The sequence below is a fragment of the Pundamilia nyererei genome, unplaced genomic scaffold, assembly GCF_000239375.1.
Source record: "Pundamilia nyererei isolate P.nyererei 1_Seehausen unplaced genomic scaffold, PunNye1.0 scaffold00154, whole genome shotgun sequence".
Taxonomy (NCBI): Eukaryota; Metazoa; Chordata; class Actinopteri; order Cichliformes; family Cichlidae; genus Pundamilia; species Pundamilia nyererei.
The window spans coordinates 866179-886745 of NW_005187555.1; the positions used below are offsets into that span (position 1 = coordinate 866179).

A 20567-nucleotide genomic window follows, 5' to 3' on the forward strand; every position below is an offset into this window, starting at 1 on the left:
TATTCAGATACATTTACTTGGTTCAGTTTTATTCACATATATCCACACATATTTAAACAAATATTTGATTTTATATATTTCAGCTGCATTTTTCATGTTTCTTAGGGAAAATCATTGAGCGTGAGCTGAGGAGAATGAATATTTTTGGTGGTTTGTGAGCTGCTTTCAGTTGTTGTATCCCAGTAATAAACAGGTGGAAACGTGTGGATGCTGTGAGGCTGTATTTCTAATATCCAGTGAAAACCATAAACAGTTTCATCATGGCGTTCCTGTGATTCTGCGACAGATCCTTATTCTTCTCTTTCTAACTCCGTCATATGTGGCTCATCTGGTGGAGGTGGAGCGTGTAGACGGTGCAGGGCCGTGGGATGTAGATCAGTCCGGGGACTGTCGTCCTCAGGATGCTGTCGTTCCACAGACAGGCCACCCAGATCGCCACCAGGATCAGAGCTGCAGAGAAACTATCAGCACAGAGTCAAACAAAGGATGTCTTATGTAGGAGTTTGCAGGAAGGCAGCAACCACTCAACAAGCAGTTGGGAAATGCTCATTTTCCCCAGCGTGTCACCAAACAGTCGCCTGTGTGAGCGGAGCTTTGGGCCCACAGATGGAGAAGAAAAGGGTGGAGGACAGTGAAAACGAGCCGTCTGCGTTAATGATGTGAGATGTTGTTTTAACTATTATTGAGCCTGAATGAGTCGGTGTATTACCGACTTAACCTTGAACCTTTAATGTTGGTCGACTAAAAACCTGAAAACATCATTATTTATGTTTCCCAGTTTGCTCATTCGCTGCGTTTTCTCTTTTTTTTTTTTACCTGTAGAACATGAAAAGCCCATCACTGTTGAGAAACAAGCCCCGCCTCCTCTGATGCATCACTGTAGTGGTCATGGCGAAGAAGGTGAAGGTGAAGAGGATGAAGGTCTGTCCTTCTGTGATTAAATACCTGTCGCCAGGGACAAAGAGAAGCATAACCAATCAGCTCAGTGACTCCATCAGGTGGCCGGTGGGTGAAGTCGCCCTGCAAACGTCCACTGGTGTAAGCAGACCAAGCCGCTTCAGGGATCATTTCAGGGGAGGAGCCAGTCGGTTCGTTTTGAAGCTGTTTTTCTATAGGTGAGTGTGAGGAAACTTCCTGCCATGTTAAAAATGTGTTTTCCACTCAGTTTCAGTGTAATTCTAACTGACCGCAGTGCCACATGAGTGCACATCGGGCAGTTTCCCACCGTGAGTGTTTCAGTAAGGTGACCGTATTTTGATTTTCAAAAAAATAGGACACTTGGACCAGTCATGAAGAACTTTAATAACACTGTTTCATATTTAAACTATGCTTTCTCTGTACGGTTAATGAATGGTGACATAAAAAAGGTCATATAGGCTTTTACAAGTCAACGAGTGCAAAAAAAGAGGACGGTTGGTCACCGTAGTTACAGTGAATCACAATCGTTTGAAACTTCCTGCATCCGCCAGCAACCTTTTGCTATCCAGCTGCACTTTGTCTCCGTCACACTCAGAGGTCTGAGGCTTTCACCATTTGTGTGTCAGAAAAATGATGAATTTTAGGTTTGTGTGTGAAAACAGCCTGTTTGATGCGTTTATGTTGAAGGGAGCAGTGAACTGAAAAAGTTGCTTTAACTTAACAGCAGAGAACGAGCAAAGGTTTAAAAACTGCAACCAGCAGAAGCACAAAGTAAAACACTCGTTTGGTATTTAAAGGTCTGAGTCGACCTTCACTCGCTTCTTGAATTCTGTCCTCACTGCATAAACCAGGAAGTCAGCAACACCTGAGAAGCAGCTAATCAATTATTACTAACAGCTGGAGGTGATCACACACACACACAGCCTCAGGTGGTCGGGTATTGTTCTTCAACTATTTACAGGTGAGTTCAGCTGTTACCTGGTGGGAGGACAGCAAGCAGATTAAAGCAAAAACTTTCAAATGTCAGAAATTCAACATAATGAAGATTTAACTTATAAGAGTTCTAATTACTGATATTTCTTTATTAAAACTCAAAATATCCACGATTATCTGTGACTTCAGCTGTGACCTGTGATTAAAACAAATATTTAAAAAATGATAATATTATTTTATCACTTAGCTGCAGTCCAACTCGGCCACCACAGAGGTCCTTTTTGTCCATAAAGAAGCAAATATGGCGTCTTAAACTAAAAATAAAAACATGCTTTTATTTTATACTCACGCACTAGTCAAAATTCATTCTGTATATTTTTCACGTCCACGCGTCTAAACTGTGTGTGTGCCGCTGTGATTGTATACTGGGAGAATATTTCATGCTCTGTAACTTCAAAGCTTCTCCGTTGTGTTCGTTGTTTCTGCTGCTGGGAGCCACCTGACCCCTGAGCTCTTTAGATCTTCTTAATTATGAACGAATTTAATTTTGTTCTGCCTGGCTGGCTGTGTGAGTGAGTGTCTCAAAAATATGGAAATGTCCTGGAGTAAAGTCGAGAATGAGCCTCTGCACGTCTGACTCTCACACAATACACAAACCTCTCACTGCAGACTAAATGCAGATTTATGTACCTGCTGCTGGACTTTTTTAATTACTACTTTCAGCCAACACAGGTTTCACTTGGTGCCTCCACCTGTTAGCTACTTTGGGTTTAAATAGAAAACTCTGTGGTTAATGTTCCTCTGAGATGAAAATAACAGCTTATTTGATGCTCAGTCATCCAGGTAAGGAAATCCCAGAAAGCCCACTGAAGACGCTACGTCCAGTTTTCAGTGGGAGAAACTGTCCGTCACTCATCCAGGTGACCTCTTGGTGTTGAAACATGTACCTGCAGACTCTGCAGTCTATTCACACCTACAGGCCAGTGGCCACGCCTTCAATGATGAGGATGTAACATCCTGGACAGGGAGGAACGCTGGTTTGAAGGCGGAGTCAAGGAGGCCATTTATGTGAAAAGGGTAGAGACCATCTCTGAATGGAGGAGGGGCCTAAGGGTACATCTGTCACCATCTTACAATGCTGGCCATTGATTGGTGGTCAAGACAGTTTGCATATTATTGATCAAGGAAGTGACCTCCCAGCCCATTGTTCCTTCAGTGGGCTGGTTTCAGTCATTATGCAAATGTCCTGTTTCTAAGGTTGGAAAGCTGCAGTCAGCTGAGACTGAAGACGTCACCTGATGATGACGAAGCGTTGATGAAAACATCCAGACGATGATGTGTTTTCGATGTCTTGGCTCTCACAGGGCAGACGGACGCATTTCATCAAAACTGGCGATTATTATTCCAAGTTGTTCTTTTTCTTTAAAACTCTGGATTAACGTTGCTGCACGTCTGTAAGCTGCTTTGCAACCCACCTCCAGCCCTTCACATGCTGTTTATGAGCTAAATTAGTATCAGTAAAACCTAAAAGTAAGTTTTGTTCTTCCCTCAGATATTTGCAGGGACTGAACTTTAAGCACGGACAGAGCATGTGCAGAGGATGTTGTAGTAAAGCAGACTGACCAGTAGTAGGCAGCGTTTGGAGCGAGTAGCATCCACGCTGACGGTGGCATCCTCTCCTCCTGCTCCCTGCGACTGAAACAACCATTGAAGAAGAGCACGAGGACGAGGAAGAAAGGGACGTACCTAAGGAGGAAAACGATCCTCGTTACAAGAATAAATGTCAAACATCGACATCGTCTGCTCTTTTGTTGAAAAATCGCTTTTCCTTTGAATTTAAAGCTGCATTTGTTTTTGTCTGTTTTGCAACATTTTTCTGTACTTGTGCTTAATTATAATTATACATTTTTGTCCGCATGTGGAGTCATCGCTTAACACAACACAACAGCTTTTTCTCTTCTTACCACATCATGTGACCAACAGTGTCATCGTAGTGAAACAGCAGCTCAAAGACGTCAACCTGAAAAACACAAAAACTTTATGAACACGAATCAATTTTATTCATTTATTTGTTTTATTTCTCAAATAGCAGATGATGCATCAGTCATTCAACTGTTTCCCCAAGTTCAGATTCACATGTGTCCTCGGGTCTGCGGCGCTGTTCGTCCATCTGGAAGGTTTTGGTGTCAGCTGTCAGATTTCTGCTGCCTTCTGTATGAAGATCAGTGGAGGTTTCTTACATTCTACTTTCTCTGAACCACACTTCACTCACCAGCTTAGACTGAAGGATCAGAATCAATGTGTCAGAAACAGACCTGGAGTCCTTTAAATTCTCACTGTGTTGTTGTGCATTCAGTTCAGATTGTAATGGGGACGAGCTGAACTCTGCAGGAGAACAAGTGTTCAGCTTCAGTTTCACTAAATCTGACTCACACCGAGGGGGGGGGGGGGAGGAGGAGGAGGAGGAGGAGGAGGAGGAGCGGTTCGGTTCTTACAGAAGGATCTCAGCTCAAGGACCCCCTCCTGAGCTCAGATGTATATTTTGCCACCGTTCACGGTCCGGGGTCCTCTCACTGTTTGTTATTCGGTCTTTCGAGTGCAGCACCTACCAGGGCCGAAGGTTTGAGGTTCCTCATTATTGGATTCTCTCTAACAGGCAGGTGCAGCTGGTAACCAATCAGCAGCAGGCGTCTCGTGATGGAGTCTGCCACCAAGTGAAGGGTGGTTCCCATGGAAACGGCGATGATGCCAAGGCGGACGGCGAGGCCCGGGAGCATCCAGGGGCTGCGTTCAAGCATCTGAGACGGAGCAAAGTCAATTAAAACTCAGAAAATCGACACCAAAGGAGTTCGTCATGTGGGATGGCCTGAGGCGCGTCACAGTTACTTTGAGAAGTATGAGCGGAGCCGTGACGTTGTACAGGAAGTGGAGATGGTCTGCAACCCCAGGATGCTGCAGAGGGAGCCAATCGGCAGGGAGGACGAGCTGCCAAAAACAAGACACTTCATGGTTAGGTTTTCCCAACATTATTCCACTAATGCTTTATTATTATAATAATTATTATTATTATTGCAATGCAGATGAGCGAGGCGGCGTCTTAATGAAAATATAGCGACGACTGAAAGCGATCACGTTTCAGCAGCAGAACAAAACAGACGCTGAATGTCCTGTTAGGCTCCCTCTGGGTGAAAATAGAAAGTCCCGAGATTAAGCGCTAGTCATCGTTTTGTTACCATGACGACGGGACGGCCAACATCCAGGATCCAATTCTGGAAGGTGAAGCTGAGCCAGAGGTCTAGGTGGAAGCGAGGCCTCGGCAGAACCGCCTCCACCTGCGTGGAACCGGCCGAGCGGCTGCAGGACACAGAGACGAGCGGAGGAACGTAAACGCACCGTTAACACAGAAAAAACATAGAAGCAGCTGAAACAGGAAGACGGGAAAATGGGAGCTCGGTGATTGCAAAAGGTGAAAAATGTCTCCAGCCTTCACAGGTTACGGACGTCAGGAGGTCTGAAACAACAGCACAGAGCCTGTTTGAAGGGAGGCTGCAGTGGACTCTGACTCTCAGACTTATACGAGCTTATACTGACTAGTTTAAGAGAATGGGTCGTATGAATAAAAAGAGCTTGTCTTCCATTGAAGTTAAATTGATATTCAGACCTGTCTGAAATCTCACAGAGCCCTCGTCTGGGCGCAGACGCTGGACTGATCTCAGGAGCTGAGTTATGGATGTGGAGCGGGCTCCTGAGGTAAACTGGTCCTGGATGAGGGCCCAGAGGGCCACACAGAAGAAATCAAGTGCCCTGACCCTGGAGCCAGGACTGGGGAGGAGGGGCCACCTTTCTCTGGGCCAGGGGTGTCAAACAAAAGGTCTGGGGGCCAAAAGTGGCCCAGCAAAGACCCAAATCTGGTCAAATGAACAACTCTGGATGTGTTAAAGCAGACGTAAGTGTTGGTTTCAAACATTTTTTACAAGTTTTACAGAAACAGACAATCAACTAACAGAAGTTCCTGTTTTTTCACAATCGAAGAAGTTTATTATTTTCATCATGAGGCACAGTTAAAAATGTCGTTTATTTCTCACACGTTTTAGAGTTGTGCTGATAGACATTTCTTTCATTTACTACAGCAGCGTTTCTTTATCATGAGGTGTTTTCAGGAAAGTCGGACTAACAGGAGGCCCTGAGCTGAATCTGGAATACTTTTATGAGCCCTGAGGAGAACTCAAGGACATGGACGAATAGATGGATGCAAGGATGGATGGCACAGTTTAGAGGTTAAAATTTTCATCTAATCTCATGAATTAATTAGTAAATAAATAAATTAGATGTTTCTGTAGAGACGTCTGCAGATGTCTTTTAATCATTGGTCCAAAGCTCTGACATTAATTAAAGGTGAATAACTGATTATGGGTGGGAATTATGAGAAATTGAACTGCACAAACCTGCACATGAAAGCTGCTGCACGCAGAGCTGGGTTCTCTCTCTTCCTCGTGGACGTCTTCGTGTCTGTCCGTAAAGTCATATTCTCTGCGTTATTGTCCTTTTCATTCCCACCGAGGTGTCAGTCCCACAGCGAGCACCGGTGCTCCAGAAACGGTTTCTCTTCATCTGAAATAAATCAAAGCAAATGATTTCACCAGCACAAACACAGAGCTTCTACAGGAAGTCCATCCAGCAGGTTAATCTGTCAGCAGATTAGCATTAATCTGCACAAACCCCCCTCCCAGTTTTTATTAGATTAATCTGGTTTAGATGAGCTGATCTCAGAGCTTATGGTGTAAAGAGATAAAAACCTCAAAAACATGTTTTCATTTTACTGAAAAGAAAAAAATGAACCTGCAGCATCTGACTGAGCAGAGCTCAGACTGAGCTTGCTCTGCTGAAAGTCAGCACTTTGTAGTTTGAACTGCTTTCAGGTGACATCAGGCTGACTGGGACAGTACAGCTATAGCTCATCTTTTCACCTGCTGAGTGAAAGTTTAAAACCCAAACTTTGAAACCACATAATCACAACTACATTTTTTAAGCAGTCAAACAGTCTCAAAATGAATCTGCCTGAAATGCAGCATAAAATCAGGGAATGTACAGAACATAACACATTAATGGCCTCTCAAGAAAAACACCACACTCACACTTTAATAAGTGTTAGAGAAAAAAACTGTATGGCAATTAATAAGAAAGAAATTGAAAGCTCACAGAAAAGAAGTTGATTAATGAAACAAAAAAATAATAATAATAATAACAAAAAATTATAGGCAATTTAAAAAACAAACTGCCAGATATATGAAATATTTAGAAGAATTTCAAAATAATCTGAAGTTTGGGAAATTAATGGCAAAAAAATCTATATTTTTAATTTTAAATTTTTTATCTTAATTTAAAATTCAAGTTAAAGTCATTATTTTATACTAAACCAATTCAAATGGATATCTCGTGATTATCCTGGCGGTTTTTGTTTTGATGAGCAGATGCAGTAATTGACCCGGACCAGAGGGTGGCGCTGCAGTGCGGGCCCTCTCGAGGTGAGCAGCAGAAGAAGAGGCGGGAACAGAAGTTGCTGGAGAACGTTCCTGTCGGAGGTGTTTTAAAGCGGAAACTTCCGTGAACGCTGAAATCAGCTGTGTGTTTCTGAGTGTTTGACGCTGCGGGACGACGTTTTTATTTTCAGCAACAACAGGAGGTGTCATTTATCTGACCTTTGACCTCAGACACGCTTTGGAAGCCGCTCGCTGACGTTAGCAGTTAGCCGTCGGAGCTAACCGGTCCACTCGCTCTGCTGCTGCCCGGAGACGCACACCCAGAGTCCAGTGCTTATAGTCAAACCAGCCGGGACCTCTGAACGTTTCCTCCGGGGCTGTAGGTAGGACAGAGCCGTTTCATGTCACCCCCGGGGCCGGTGTGGACTCTTTAATGGGAGGCGGGTCGCTCCGGGGGAGTGGACGCTGTCAGTTTGGAAGAACGCGGAGCTCCTGGCTTCCTCTCGGGCTCTCATGGAGTCTCTGGCCGGGTATGTGTACAAGGCTGCCAGCGAGGGCCGAGTCCTGACCCTGGCCGCGCTGCTGCTGAACCACTCCGAGGCGGAGACGCAGTTCCTGCTGAGCTACGTGACCCACCTGAGTGGCCAGAGGTCCACCCCGCTGATCATCGCGGCGCGGAACGGCCACGACAAGGTGGTCCGGCTCCTCCTGGACCACTACAAGGTGGACACCGAGCAGACCGGCACGGTTCGGTTTGACGGGTACGAGCTCACCCGAGGCTACCTGCGCTCCACAGCCAGGTTTATTACTCAGATATCACCAGTTTCATGAAGTCAGGCAGGACAGAGGTCACGCAAAACTCAAAGTATTTGTTAAAAGAAAAACCGAGTTTACAGAAATTCGTCTGATGTAGTTTGACTGGTCCTCACCTGCTAACCTGCTGCACCAGCTTCTTATGTCCACAGCAGCTTTCATATAGTGCCCTAAATAAGTGTCAATCAAACTAATCTTGGGAAATGAATAAACTTAACAGAAGTTAACAGAAACAAAACTGGTGCATTTCTCAAAAAAGGGTCAGAGGTTAAAAATGGAAAAAGTCTGACATGATGATGGAGAACTAATAAGACATTTTTGTTGGAAACAGTTTTAGAGGATGTTTAAAAAGGACAATTATTACATTTTACAGCTGTTAGCTGCTGTTAGTCTGCATTAGTGAAACTGTGTTTGAAATGGATCTGTCGTTGTTGGAGGAGGAGGAGAGCGGGATGATGAAGGCGTACATGTGTGAAAGTCATAGTATGGTCTGACAGCGGTTTGTGGTGTTAGGGGTGCGGGCGTCTCTGATCACATACATAAAATGTGATCAGGTGAAAAGACGATTTCCATCTCGGCCACTGTATTCCACTTCCACACGCTGCGAACCATATATACCGTATATTTTAAAGGATTAATTCTAAGTTGATTCAAATTCAAATTTTATTTGTCACGTACACAGTCATACACAGCACGATATGCAGTGAAATGCTTGGACAACTGCTCGTGACCGAAAGAAAACAAAAAAGGAAAAGGCTATGAATAAGATAGGAAATAAATATGAAAAATTAAAAAGGGTAAATTTAACTAGGAAGGAATAAAATAAAAATTAAGGTTAAAAATGAAATAACTGTACAACACAAATTAGAATGAAGGGTAAATTTAACTGGGAAGAATAAGATAAAATATATAAATTAAAGTTGAAAATGAAATAACTGTACAACAAAATACACAATATAGAACTATATAAGAATGTCTGAAGAAATATAAATAAATATATACACAATAACAGCAGCTGTACAAGTATTAACCGGAAATGAAGAATATAGTGACCAGTGTTGTGCGATCCACATTATGTTCTCTGCAGTGCAAATATGCTTAAAGTGATTTAAGTGATGAAGTGAAACAATGTCCAGAATGTCCAGTGTGTGTAAGAACCATATGTGTGGGTCAGGACTGTGTGGTGGTGTGATTGAGAGACCGTATCGCCTGCGGGAAGAAGCTCCTCCTCAGTCTCTCTGTGTTGGTCTTCAGGGAGCGGAATCGCTTTCCTGACCTCAGCAGAGAGAACAGTCTGTTGTTGGGATGGCTGAGGTCCTTCACCATCTTCCTGGCCTTGGTCCAGCACCGCCTGCTGTAGATTGAGTGCAGGTCAGGGAGGGGTGATGCGAACACATCAAGAGGATATATATGAATACTAAAATACTCTAAAAAAATGAGGTACTATATGTTTACCGTTATATAAGCGATCTGTTTCACTGCAGCGAGGTCTGCCTGTAAACGTGCTGTTAAATGTTCTTCAGTGGTTTACGTGATGAGGCTGAAGGCTCGGTTAGATAATCAGAGCACCTTTGAAGTGATAAGAGAATCCGGATCACGGGGAAAGACCAGGTTTCTGTTTCATTTTAAAAGCATTGAAACCAAAAGCTTCATTCAGCGGCTCTTTACCTCAGCAGAAGGTGTTTGCTTTTTAAATTATTCCTCGTTTAATGAGCAGTTTGTCAGGAAACAGATGAGCAGCCTGAGGGGTCGACGTGCTGCAGGTCTGCTGCCGCTATCCAAACGTGACGGTTCAGAGTCTCCGCGGAACGGCACAAAGACCGCGGCGTTTTATCTCTGAGGTTCAAACATCTCGTGGAGGTTGACAGATGTATTCAAAGCATGTCTGTGTCCTCTGGTCCTCAGTTATCAACGTCACAGTCAGTCCCACTGTGTGCTCTCTGCAGTAAAGGAAGAGGGCGCGCTTGATTCATAACACCAGACAAAAGAGAGCTTGAATTTTACTGAGATTGTTCTGTTTTCATGAGTTTTGGTAAACTGACACCGGCTCTACGTAAACTGCTTTCATTTAGAAAACACTGAATGGGTGAAGGACAGAAATCCTGAAAATTACAATTCAACCAACAGTCGAATCTGTTTTTATTGTTCTTGTAGTCGTTACTATCGTTGTTGTTTGAATCGTGACCAGTTAACCGGAGGATGATGACACGTTAACGTTTGTTGTCTCTGGCCTGCAGCTACGTCATCGACGGTGCCACGGCGCTGTGGTGTGCAGCCGGCGCAGGACACTTCGAGGTAGTGCGTCTTCTGGTGAGTCACCACGCCAACGTCAACCACACCACCATCACAAACTCCACCCCCCTGCGAGCCGCCTGCTTCGACGGGCGTCTGGACATCGTTCGCTACCTGGTGGAGCACAACGCCGACATCAGCATCACCAACAAGTTCAACAACACCTGTCTGATGATTGCCGCCTACAAAGGCCACACGGAGGTGGTGAGGTTCCTGTTGGAGAAGGGGGCGGACCCCAACGCCAAGGCCCACTGCGGGGCCACCGCGCTGCACTTTGCGGCTGAGGCAGGACATCTGGACATTGTCAAAGAGCTGATGCAATGCCAGGCATCCATGGTGGTGAACGGGCACGGCATGACGCCGCTGAAAGTGGCGGCGGAGAGCTGCAAGGCTGACGTGGTGGAGCTGCTGCTGGCGCACGCCGACTGCGACCCTCACAGCCGCATCGAGGCCCTGGAGCTGCTGGGCGCCTCGTTCGCCAACGACAGGGAGAACTACGACATACAGAGGACGTACCACTACCTCCACGCGGCCATGATGGAGCGCTACCGCGATCCAGACAACAACATCACCAAGGAACTGTTCCCGGCCGTCGAGGCTTACGGAGGGCGCCGCGAGTGTCAAACGCTGCAGGACCTGGAGGCCATCAGGGTGGACCGCGACGCCCTGCACATGGAGGGACTGATGATCCGAGAGCGGATCCTGGGCTCGGACAATATCGACGTGTCGCATCCGATAATCTACCGTGGCGCCGTCTACGCTGACAACATGGAGTTTGAACAGTGCATCAAGCTGTGGCTGCACGCCCTCCGCCTGCGGCAGAAAGGAAACCGCAACACGCACAAGGACCTGCTGCGCTTTGCCCAGGTGTTCTCGCAGATGGTCCACCTGAAGGAGCACGTGTCAGCCGCCGCTGTCGAGCAGGTGCTGAGTTGCAGCGTTCTGGAGATTCAGCGCAGCATGGTTCGCGTGGAGGCCGCCGCTGAATCTGAGCTGCCACAGGCCATGGAGAATTACGAGTCCAACGTCTTCACCTTCCTGTACCTGGCGTGCATCTCCACTAAAACCACCTGCAGTGACGCGCAGCGCGCCGCCATCAACAAGCACATCTACGACCTGATCCAGCTAGATCCGCGGTCACGCGAGGGCGCCTCGCTGCTCCACCTCGCCATCAGCTCCACCACGCCGGTGGATGACTTCCACACCAACGATGTGTGCAGCTTCCCCAACGCGCAGGTCACCAAGCTGCTGATCGACTGCGGCGCGCAGGTCAATGCCATCGACAACGAGGGCAACACGCCGCTGCACGTCATCGTCCAGTACAACCGGCCCATCAGCGACTTCCTCACGCTGCACGCCATCATCATCAACCTAGTGGAGGCCGGCGCGCACACAGATATGACCAACAAGCAGAACAAGACGCCGCTGGACAAGAGCACGACGGGCGTGTCCGAGATCCTGCTGAAGACGCAGATGAAAATGAGCCTCAAGTGCCTGGCGGCGCGCGCCGTCCGGCAGCACCAGATCACGTATCGCAACCAGATCCCCAAAACGCTCGAAGAGTTCGTGGAGTTCCACTGATGCCGGACGATTTTTAAAAACGTTTTTCTAACAGTTCACACGGTGCTGAGGTTGACAGCTCAGATCGTTTTTCGAGCATTTTTATATAAAAAAAAACCTTCTTTTTTTTTTTCGGCAGCGCCAGGCAGCTTCCTGTTTTGCCTTACCTCTCTGCCAGGAAGCTGCCGCCACGTCGCCGCGATTGTGTAAGAAGAAATGATCGGACCGAAGGAACGAGTGCCTGAAGAGACGCCGCCGGACGACCGAGCTCAACCACCAATCAGCCGTCGCGCAGAGGATTATTTTTTAATTGGAGAGAAGCTTTTATCGGGGTTGTTCCTGACTGTGGCGGGTCGAGGCTGAATTCAGACGTCTGCTTCATCACGTTTGAGTTCAACTTTTTCTTCTGGCTCTAAAGAAACTGTGCGGACACTCCTGCTCTGAATCCTTCCACGCCCTTTTATTTATAGTTGTGGGTATTTATTTGGGCAGCGTTCAGCCTTTTTCTCATCAGCTGTGTCGGGTTTTGTTTTTGTTGTTTTTTTTAATGAGATTTCTGATAAAATAACTGCAAATGAGCTGCTTTGACTTTCTCTCACTGTCTGAGAAATTCTAAAAAGAAACAGCATAAAAAATGTCAAAGTTTAGTGTTAGAAAGAAAACAGCTGACCTTTACACGGAGTTTCATCAGATTTGTCTGAATGCAGATTTTATGTCCCGATAAAGTTAGTTTTTTTTTAGTTAATGGATAAGTACGTGCCAAAAAGCCTCCGCCGAGGGTCGAACTGAGTCTTGAAGCCCAGATTCAGTTGAAGTGTTCAAACCGACGTCTCTCCTGCTGTTGTAGAAATCAGCAGGAGTTACACTTTGATGCCATAACGTGACAAAGTTTTATTTATTCTAACTTTTGACACCAGGATGTGAAAAGTGAGCCAACAAAAGGCTCGTCAGTCGGTCTCTTACGGTTTAGATAACGAGCACATCTCGAGCTCGCCGTGATGGATGTTTCTCCACGCTGACTCTTGGGAAGCTGCGAGCGTTTCGGGGGCGGGGGACTCGACTGCCGGCGGCCTTCCGACTGACACGTGGGGAGCTGGTGCGGCATCGCCTGGGCGTTAATGACCATATCTGCGTCACCCTTGCGCACTCGCAGACTTGAAAATTGACCGAGGCGTTGGGGATCTGCAGAACCGCCCGTGGAATTTACTGTAATGTTTTGGCGTTTGTTGAAAGCCTCTCGTGTTGGTGAACGCCCCGCTGCAAGAATCAAAGATTTTAAAACTGGATCTGAAACCAAACAAGGAAAAGAAATCAGTTTTGAGTGCAGGTTTCAGATTTCTGCATCGTAGGCGTCACCTCACCGGGATCAGCAGTGCCTTTAAGTAAAACGTCCGGATAATCCCGACTCGCAGCCAGTCTGATGGGCCGTTTCTGGCTTTAAGTGTTGATATGAGCGTCGTTAAAGTGAGTGGTTGAGAAATAAATGGTAATCTTACTCGGTGCTATCGGTTAGCGGTGTGAGACTGGAGTCGGCGGATTAATTTTCCAGATCTGGAGCAGGATCCTCCAGGAGGGACGTTAGAGGATGAAGGTTTTGATCGATGCTCTGCGGGCGTTTATTGCATTCCTGCCGGATGTTGAATATCGACGCCGCGGCGTTTTATTCATCTGGGAGCAGGTCCGACTCGTCTCACATCCCTCCCCTACTGAAGCTGCCTGTCACTTTATAAACACCTTTAACCCAAACGTCACGTTCGTTAGCATTTGTGCTCAGGTCGTTGAGCTTTAGATGCTCGCTAAGACCCGGCCTGTTTGGTCCAAAGTGAGGATGAGACGTTTGAGAGCAAAGCTGTGGATGCTCCAGCAGAGGCCCACTCTTATTTTCCACACAGGTGCCAAATCTCACCTGCTCTCATGTTTATTGCAATAATTCGATGTTCAAATGTAGACCTGAGGTGGGAATGGTGTGAGATTTAGAAAAGGTTCCTGCTGACGTTTCCTCCTGTGTTTAACTTTATTGTAACACTTGGGAGGACGGCCAAGCGTTCGGGTTGTTTTACTCTGTTTGGGAGCGCTCGCACCTCAATTGACCGTTAAACATCAGGTTTAACAAGCCGATCATGGTGGAAACTTTCTCGAGGCTCTTCTTGGTCTACCGTTTGGCGTCCTGTAATCAGGTGTTGGAGAGCGTTTGCTCTCCTAATAAAACTCCAGCTTTTATTACCCATGTGCTCACAGGGCATTAGTCTGTGCCATCCACAGAGCTCGTTCTGTTTAATTCATTTTTAATTTCTTACAACTATCATTGCAGGAGTGTTTGTGTCCTGGTGGGACCTTTTTTTTCATTAAAAGCAGGTTTCTGTGGCTGAGATGAAGCCAAAGATGCTCAGTGTGCCAGGAAAACCTAAGAGATGTCAGCTGATGGGTACTTCCTGCAGGGTGAATGCTGTTAAATTAAAGTCTTCTGTCTGAGCTCAGCTGCTGTGTCCTGTTGTTGATTTCTTTTCCATCTTTGAAATTGAAACTGCCAAAATTCAGATGAGTAAAGTGTCCGGGTTCAGGACTGCGGGGTTCCCAGCAACCACCTCAACGTGAGGAGGAAGAGCGGCTGAACGCCGAGCTCTTCAGCCTGTCTGAGCAGGAGCCTTGTGTCTGCGATGGCCGCCTTATTTCTGCCACTGGGCGGGAAAATTCAAACCACGAGTAAGGTAAATTTCTGAAAAAAGTTATTGGAAACGATTCTGCAATCATTCAAACGTCGGGTGTTTCAAACTTTCAAGCTGCTTCTTTATAAGATTTCCAGATGTTTAAGTCAGAACTTCATTGCACATCGACGTGCGGGAGAACGTGACACAATCCCAAATTTCAAGGATCAGAACCTCCAGATGTGTGGGTGTGTTTTGTGAAAACATATAAAAAACTGATCCTGGAGTCGAAGCTTTGGTCCGTGTTTCAGGACTCAGTCGAGCACCGAGAGGCGGGACCACACCTGAGGATGCAGACCGACCTGGAGCGGCAGCCAGCGGTGTGTCGGGCGTCACACGGGACTGTTTTACTAGTTTTATATTCAGTAGCGGCGTGCGTTTGAGCTACGAGTAAGAAAATGCAGTGATCTGATTGGTCAGATCTGAAAAACTGAGCTTGATTAAAAAATAATAATAATAATAATAACTGCCATAAATGTGTCTGGTCAAGTTACACGTCCCTGTAAAGGCTGTTACTTTTCAAAGTTTGAGCTGGGCGTCTCAAAATTTCAATTTTCGTCTAAATAAGTCGAAATTTGAGATTCTGAATTTAGAATTTCAATTTATCTCAAAGTGACAAGAACACGGATGGATGGGTACAACAAACAGACTCGGGAGGAACTTGAAATTTCAGGATCTCTGATTCAAACTTTTAAAATATTTACTCAAACTTTTGAGATTTATCCAGAAAATTTAAAGAAAATTTTGAATGATCTCAGATCTTTGGGTTATCTCAACATTTCAGGTTATTAAAGAGTCCAAATTTCAGACAAAGAAGGTAAACGTGAGCGAACAGACTGACACGACTTTTATATTTCTCGTCTTTATTCTGACATTAACAGGCAGAGCGGAAACCGCTTCCACGGTAACGCCTCGGCCCTCATTCGTCATACATGTGAATATTTACACAAGTTCAAGTTTGACTTTTAAACAAAAGTGCATCAGCTACAATATATAAGAATTAATAGGATATATTTACAATTTAAGAAGATGAAATCAGACGAATGTTAGGTAGTTTTCTTTCTGCCCCGTCAGCCTCCGTTTAAATATTTACTCCATCGCTCTCCGTTGTCACGAGGCCTCCGTCACACCTGTGAAGTTCTCACATGAAAGGCAGACGTCGGCGACGCTGAAGAATCCTAACCCTTCGATGTTTCTAATGCTGACTCCGTCTTTTATATACAGTCTGTGGGTAGCTTCAATCGCACGTCGCGTGGACGAAGAGGCGGGTTTAAGGTGAGGGTCGCAGTCCCTGAGTGACGGGTGGAGGCACGTGATGCGTTCAGGTGACCCATGTGAGGTCGTCAGATTTTCTCAGTGTCTTTCAGGTTAAATTTCATCGGGAACATTAATTTAAGACTTTGCAGGCCGGCGAGGAATGATGCGGCGGTGATGTCAGCCACGTTATAGCTCCTGTGCCGTCTTCCCATTGGCCACAGGCTGCTCCTCTTCCTCCTTTCTTCTCCGTCTGTTAAAGAAGCCGAGCTGAAGAGAAAACAAGGATTTACGGTTTGTGACGGACAGTAGAGCCGTTTGATCCAGACGTCCACTGTAGAGCAGAGCTCAGAACAGAGGAGTACTCTGATGATGTTCGAGGCTCCGTGTGTGTTTTTACCTTCCACAGAGCGAGGACCAGTAAGGCCAGCAGCAGCAAACCTCCCAGTGAGCTTCCCACTATGATCCAGATGGGGATGGAGTGATCCTCCTCCTTCCTCAGGTCCAGAATGATCTGCAGTTACAGCACAAACCACCTGAGTGTGTGTGAAACCAGTGTTTGACAGATTTCTGTTTTTATGTCAGGCGGTCTAATGAAGTCCTCAAACACGGAGTATAATTTAACATAGAAATATGGAGTCAAACTTAAATAATGTTGACTGAAAATGACGAGTTCGGGTGTTTCTGAGGTTTTTAAATGTAAACTCAGAGACACGATCGTTGCTTCATGTGTAACAAAGAAATGTTTGAAGAAATGCAAAAATGAAACGAGATACAATAAAGAAAATACAAAAATATGCAGAAATAAATAAATGTAAAGACGTACATTATTGGAGAAATTACACAGGACGTAAATAGAGGAACCAATTAAAAGGAAATGATATCAGAAATAAGGTTTTATCTTCATATAGATAACGACATAATTAAGGACTAGTTTCTTTTTATATTTTATCCGTTGCATTTTGGCACCTTTGGTCCTCCGTACGCCACGTGGTTCATTAATTGTTAAATATTTTTGCAGAAATGTGTTTTTAATGTGAAGCAAAAGGGTGTAATAGTTCCTGACAGCAGGTGGCAGCACCGCTCTGTGTGTGTGAAGCGCTGATGATCAGGTGATTTAAAACGTTGGCGTGGACGTTGTGGTCAGCTGATAGAAGGCCACTGGGTTCAGTCACAAAGAGTTGGGAGGTTAAACCTGTTTATCCCAGAGTGACCTCTGTCCTCCAATGGGAGAGCGATGCTGATGGTCTCACCTGTCTGACAGGTCGGTCCTCCTGGAGGAAAATGGGACTAGACGCTTCCAGCTGGATGGAGGCGGCGGTCAGCAGCTCCAGAGACCTGAACTTCACCTGAAAGAGTTAAACAGGTAGTGAGCGCCACCTGTGCTTTCTCCTGCGGCTAATCCGAGTTTCACTAAACTGAGCCTGTTTCTGGTTAGTCGGGAATTTGATGGACTTCCTGTTTCCTGAGCTTTGTCTTGCTTTATGAAAACGACAGATGGGAGGAACTCACGGCAAGCAGAGCAGCGAGCTGAAGGCTTCCTGTGAGCGTCACCTTCACCTCTCGGGAGGGCGGGAGGTTCAGTTGGCACCGCACCTCCATGTTCGCGCTGTTACTGTGGTTCTGCGCACACACACACACACACACACTCTGGGAAACACTGTTGTTTAACTCCACTGTTATCCTGACTCTAACAGGCTCCTTCAGCCTTACCAGCTGTGACAGGTGAGTCAGATCCTCAGGTGTGACGGGACTGCTCATTCTAACGTGAGGCAGCGTGCAGTGGGATCCCGCTGCCTGCTGGGAGGAAGAGGAGGACTCCGTTATAATGGTAACCTCTAGCTTTGATTGCTGCTTCGCCAATCTGGGCCAAAACATTAAAAAAGCAGCTGAGCACAGTAAGTCAGATTTCCAGCGTCACCTGTTCGATGCTGACGTCCGTAATGTTCAGCAGCTGGTTTCCTCTCATGGTCACAGCCCAGACATCAGCCCCGAACAGGACGCCCTGCACCGAGAACAGGCCCAGGTTCTGGATCTGCACACACGGGAGAACCGCATCAGAACGTCTTTATGAGCAAACATCTGCAAACATGCACACAGTTTGTTTCACTCACGTAATAGGAGAGGTTGAAGGTGTGAGAGCTGCTGTCTGATTGGTCCCAGGACGAAGAGGAGGAGGAGTCAGCTCTGATTACAAAACGAGGAGGGTAGGGGTCTCTGTCCAGAGAAGGAAGAAAGCAGACACACGTGAACTCTTCTGAATGCGCACATGCAACTTTTTAAACTTTCAAATCACAAAAAGCTCAAAAGCTTCAGCCACCTGGTGAAGAGGAGCTCGGTTTGGTATTTCAGGGGGAGGAAGATGTCATTGGTGTTGTCGTCCGGGTAACCCTCGTCCCCCTCACTGAGTAACACACAGATAAGCACGCTTAAAAGGACGAAAGCTTGAAAGTTCAACGGTAACACTTTACAATACAGCCCACGGCGAAGGGCATAATTAATCTGTGATTACAAATAATTCAAAGTATTTTATTTATATTTACCGACAAATACTCAACCAAACACTCCAGGCTGTGTTACCACCAAAATAAATGAAAGGTTTAAACTTTGTCCAAGATGAGCAGGAGAGAATCGCGCTCGTCCCACCACGCGTCCATAAATTATGACATACATCTGGCTCCATCTGACCAATCAGATGCATCCAGGTGTTTCTTTGGTCGCACCAATCATCGAGCCTTCGCCATCACAGTCAAACCTCCCACAGGAAGCGATTCTTTTATTTGGAGCAAACTTCCTCTTTCCTCCTTTAAACAAAACATTTAGAAACCAAACCTGTATGGACTGGGTTTCTTAAAATCAAGTTTTTATCGTCTTTTTTACTGTTTCCGTCTTTAAATCATATCATCTGTTTTCTTGTTATTTCTTCTGCTTCATGAAGCTGAACAGCGATACCCGAGTCCCTGGATCTGGATTCATCTGTGAGTAATCACCAAAACACCATCACACACGCTCAGGTAGGAATTCACCTGGTCTCCTGTCGAAGTTTCTAATGTTCTCCTGTCTCGCAGCCATAAATGATCCTTCTGGAAATTCCTGGATCCAGATCCAGATGTTAATCGACTCCAAAAGTTGATCACTTCACTACCTCTGGGAACACTTTCATGCAAATCCATCCATAACTTTTAATCTAATCCTGCAGCAGTCAGGGCAGAAGACTCACATAACCTCATCCTTTCCTCTTTAATGAACACGGCGCAGATTCCCAGCTGATGTTTTATGAAACTGGATCAGGGATTAAATCATTATTTGTCATTGACCACGAAGAACTAGCTAGTTACTTACATCTCTGTGCTACGGTTAAAATACGACCTAATCAGAATAGTATTGATATAATAAAATATTATATAAAATATCATATAATAAATGTTGCAATAAATAAGATAAAGACTCATTACAATAACAAGTCAGTTAAAAATATACTGCTCAAACATTTCTCCTGCTATATTTAGGTTGTCAGTTTTCTGTGTCTGCCCGTCCTCGTCAGGTTCAGATGTACACTCTTCATCTCACCTATTCCCGATGAGCTGATTCCGTCAGCAACTGCTTCCCTGCAGCTTTCCAGTGATTCCCAGTGTTCCACATGCTTCTCATTTGGTTCGCACATTCCTACTCAGGACCCTGATAATCATATTTTAGGCTGCTTTCACCTGCTGCTGCTGTCAGCCTCTCTGCAACCCACCTCCACTCCAGCTGTCTCATTTCATATCTATTCTTCATGATGTTCTCCCCAACGGACGTCAAGGTGTCAGGGTCCTGGGTCTCCTGACCCAGCATGTTTAGTTCTTTGTGATGTTTGTATTATCGTACTTGTGTGAGTTATTCTATGGTTTCTAGTTTCGATCCCCTGCCCTTCATGTGTCTCTGTGTCCCCTCTGTTCTGTCTGCATGTTTGAATTTCCCTCTGTGTCTTTCGGTTCTTAGAGTCCTCTGCCTTATGGTTTATGTCTCTGTGTTTCTTAGTTGCTGTCTCCACCGTGTCAAGTTCGCGTCTCTGTGTCATACTTCCTGTTTTACTTTGAAGGTCCGTGTCTTATGTGAATGTGTCCTGCTTTGCTTGTCTCGTCAGTCCTGATTTCTCCCAGCTGTGCTCTCCTTCTGTGTCTCATCCCCCTCGTTACTTCCCAGTGTATTTAAACCCTGTGTTTCTCTGAGTCAGTGTCGCGTCGTCCCTCATGCTGTGTGGATCTCCCTGTGTCTCTCTGTGGGTTTAGTTTACTTTTGTATGACTTTTTCCTGCCAGCAAATAAAGCCGAGTTCTTCGTGTTTAAACCTTGTGCCTGAGTGCCTGCATTTTGGGTCCAACTCCTTCCTGCCGCACAGCGACTCATGACACAAGGAGGTCCCAGAACACAGCGGTACCACTAAGTTTACCTCTCTGAGGTCAAACAGCTCATCCTACCCCGATCGCCCCAATCACCCCGATCGCCCTGATCCTACCCCGATAACCCTGATCCTACCCCGATCGCCCTGGCCCTACCCCGATCGCCCCAATCCTACCCCAATCACCCCGATCGCCCCAATCCTACCCCGATCACCCCGATCGCCCCAATCC

The 20567-nt window shown here is 45.9% G+C and overlaps 3 protein-coding genes across 4 annotated transcripts in view; 1 reads left to right on the plus strand and 2 right to left on the minus strand.

Moving 5' to 3' along the window:
- cln6b (CLN6 transmembrane ER protein b) lies at positions 1-6458 on the minus strand. Of its 2 annotated transcripts, none has more exons than XM_005745102.1 (8): positions 6297-6458; positions 5085-5205; positions 4738-4836; positions 4461-4649; positions 3816-3871; positions 3475-3597; positions 817-945; positions 1-450 (listed from the first exon to the last, which is right to left on the minus strand). In XM_005745102.1, the coding sequence occupies exons 1-8, from the start codon at positions 6374-6376 to the stop codon at positions 291-293; spliced, it is 957 nt and encodes a 318-aa protein (XP_005745159.1). In that variant the 5' UTR covers positions 6377-6458; the 3' UTR covers positions 1-290. The 2 variants fall into 2 exon arrangements, with proteins under 2 accessions (XP_005745159.1, XP_013769294.1); XM_013913840.1 differs by having other exon boundaries at positions 1-461.
- A 920-nt stretch (positions 6459-7378) lies between these two features.
- On the plus strand, positions 7379-14473 carry fem1b (fem-1 homolog b). The gene is made up of 2 exons (XM_005745103.1): positions 7379-8092; positions 10382-14473. Exons 1-2 carry the CDS (start codon positions 7845-7847, stop codon positions 12015-12017), a joined length of 1884 nt encoding a protein of 627 aa, XP_005745160.1. The 5' UTR covers positions 7379-7844; the 3' UTR covers positions 12018-14473.
- A 1089-nt stretch (positions 14474-15562) lies between these two features.
- Positions 15563-20567, minus strand: part of itga11b (integrin, alpha 11b) — a 36993-nt gene continuing 31988 nt past the window's right edge. Inside the window, exons 23-30 of the mRNA XM_005745105.1 lie at positions 18276-18359; positions 18070-18172; positions 17877-17990; positions 17669-17752; positions 17468-17578; positions 17209-17304; positions 16356-16469; positions 15563-16225 (exon numbers count right to left, since the gene is read on the minus strand). Of these exons, the coding sequence (XP_005745162.1) occupies positions 16145-16225; positions 16356-16469; positions 17209-17304; positions 17468-17578; positions 17669-17752; positions 17877-17990; positions 18070-18172; positions 18276-18359 (787 nt within the window). The 3' untranslated portion in view covers positions 15563-16144. The remainder of the gene's footprint in view (positions 16226-16355; positions 16470-17208; positions 17305-17467; positions 17579-17668; positions 17753-17876; positions 17991-18069; positions 18173-18275; positions 18360-20567) is intronic.

Excerpts from the sequence above, each read along its gene's own strand:
- cln6b (XM_005745102.1), bottom strand. The coding sequence starts at position 6,376 with ATGACTTTACGGACAGACACGAAGACGTCCACGAGGAAGAGAGAGAAC. Across the intron at positions 4,837-5,084 it reads TTGGCCGTCCCGTCGTCATG|CTCGTCCTCCCTGCCGATTG; the intron begins GTAACAAAACGA and ends TGTTTTTGGCAG. Across the intron at positions 451-816 it reads GGGCTTTTCATGTTCTACAG|CTCTGATCCTGGTGGCGATC; the intron begins GTAAAAAAAAAA and ends GTTTCTCTGCAG.
- fem1b (XM_005745103.1), top strand. The coding sequence starts at position 7,845 with ATGGAGTCTCTGGCCGGGTATGTGTACAAGGCTGCCAGCGAGGGCCGA. Across the intron at positions 8,093-10,381 it reads GGCACGGTTCGGTTTGACGG|CTACGTCATCGACGGTGCCA; the intron begins GTACGAGCTCAC and ends TCTGGCCTGCAG.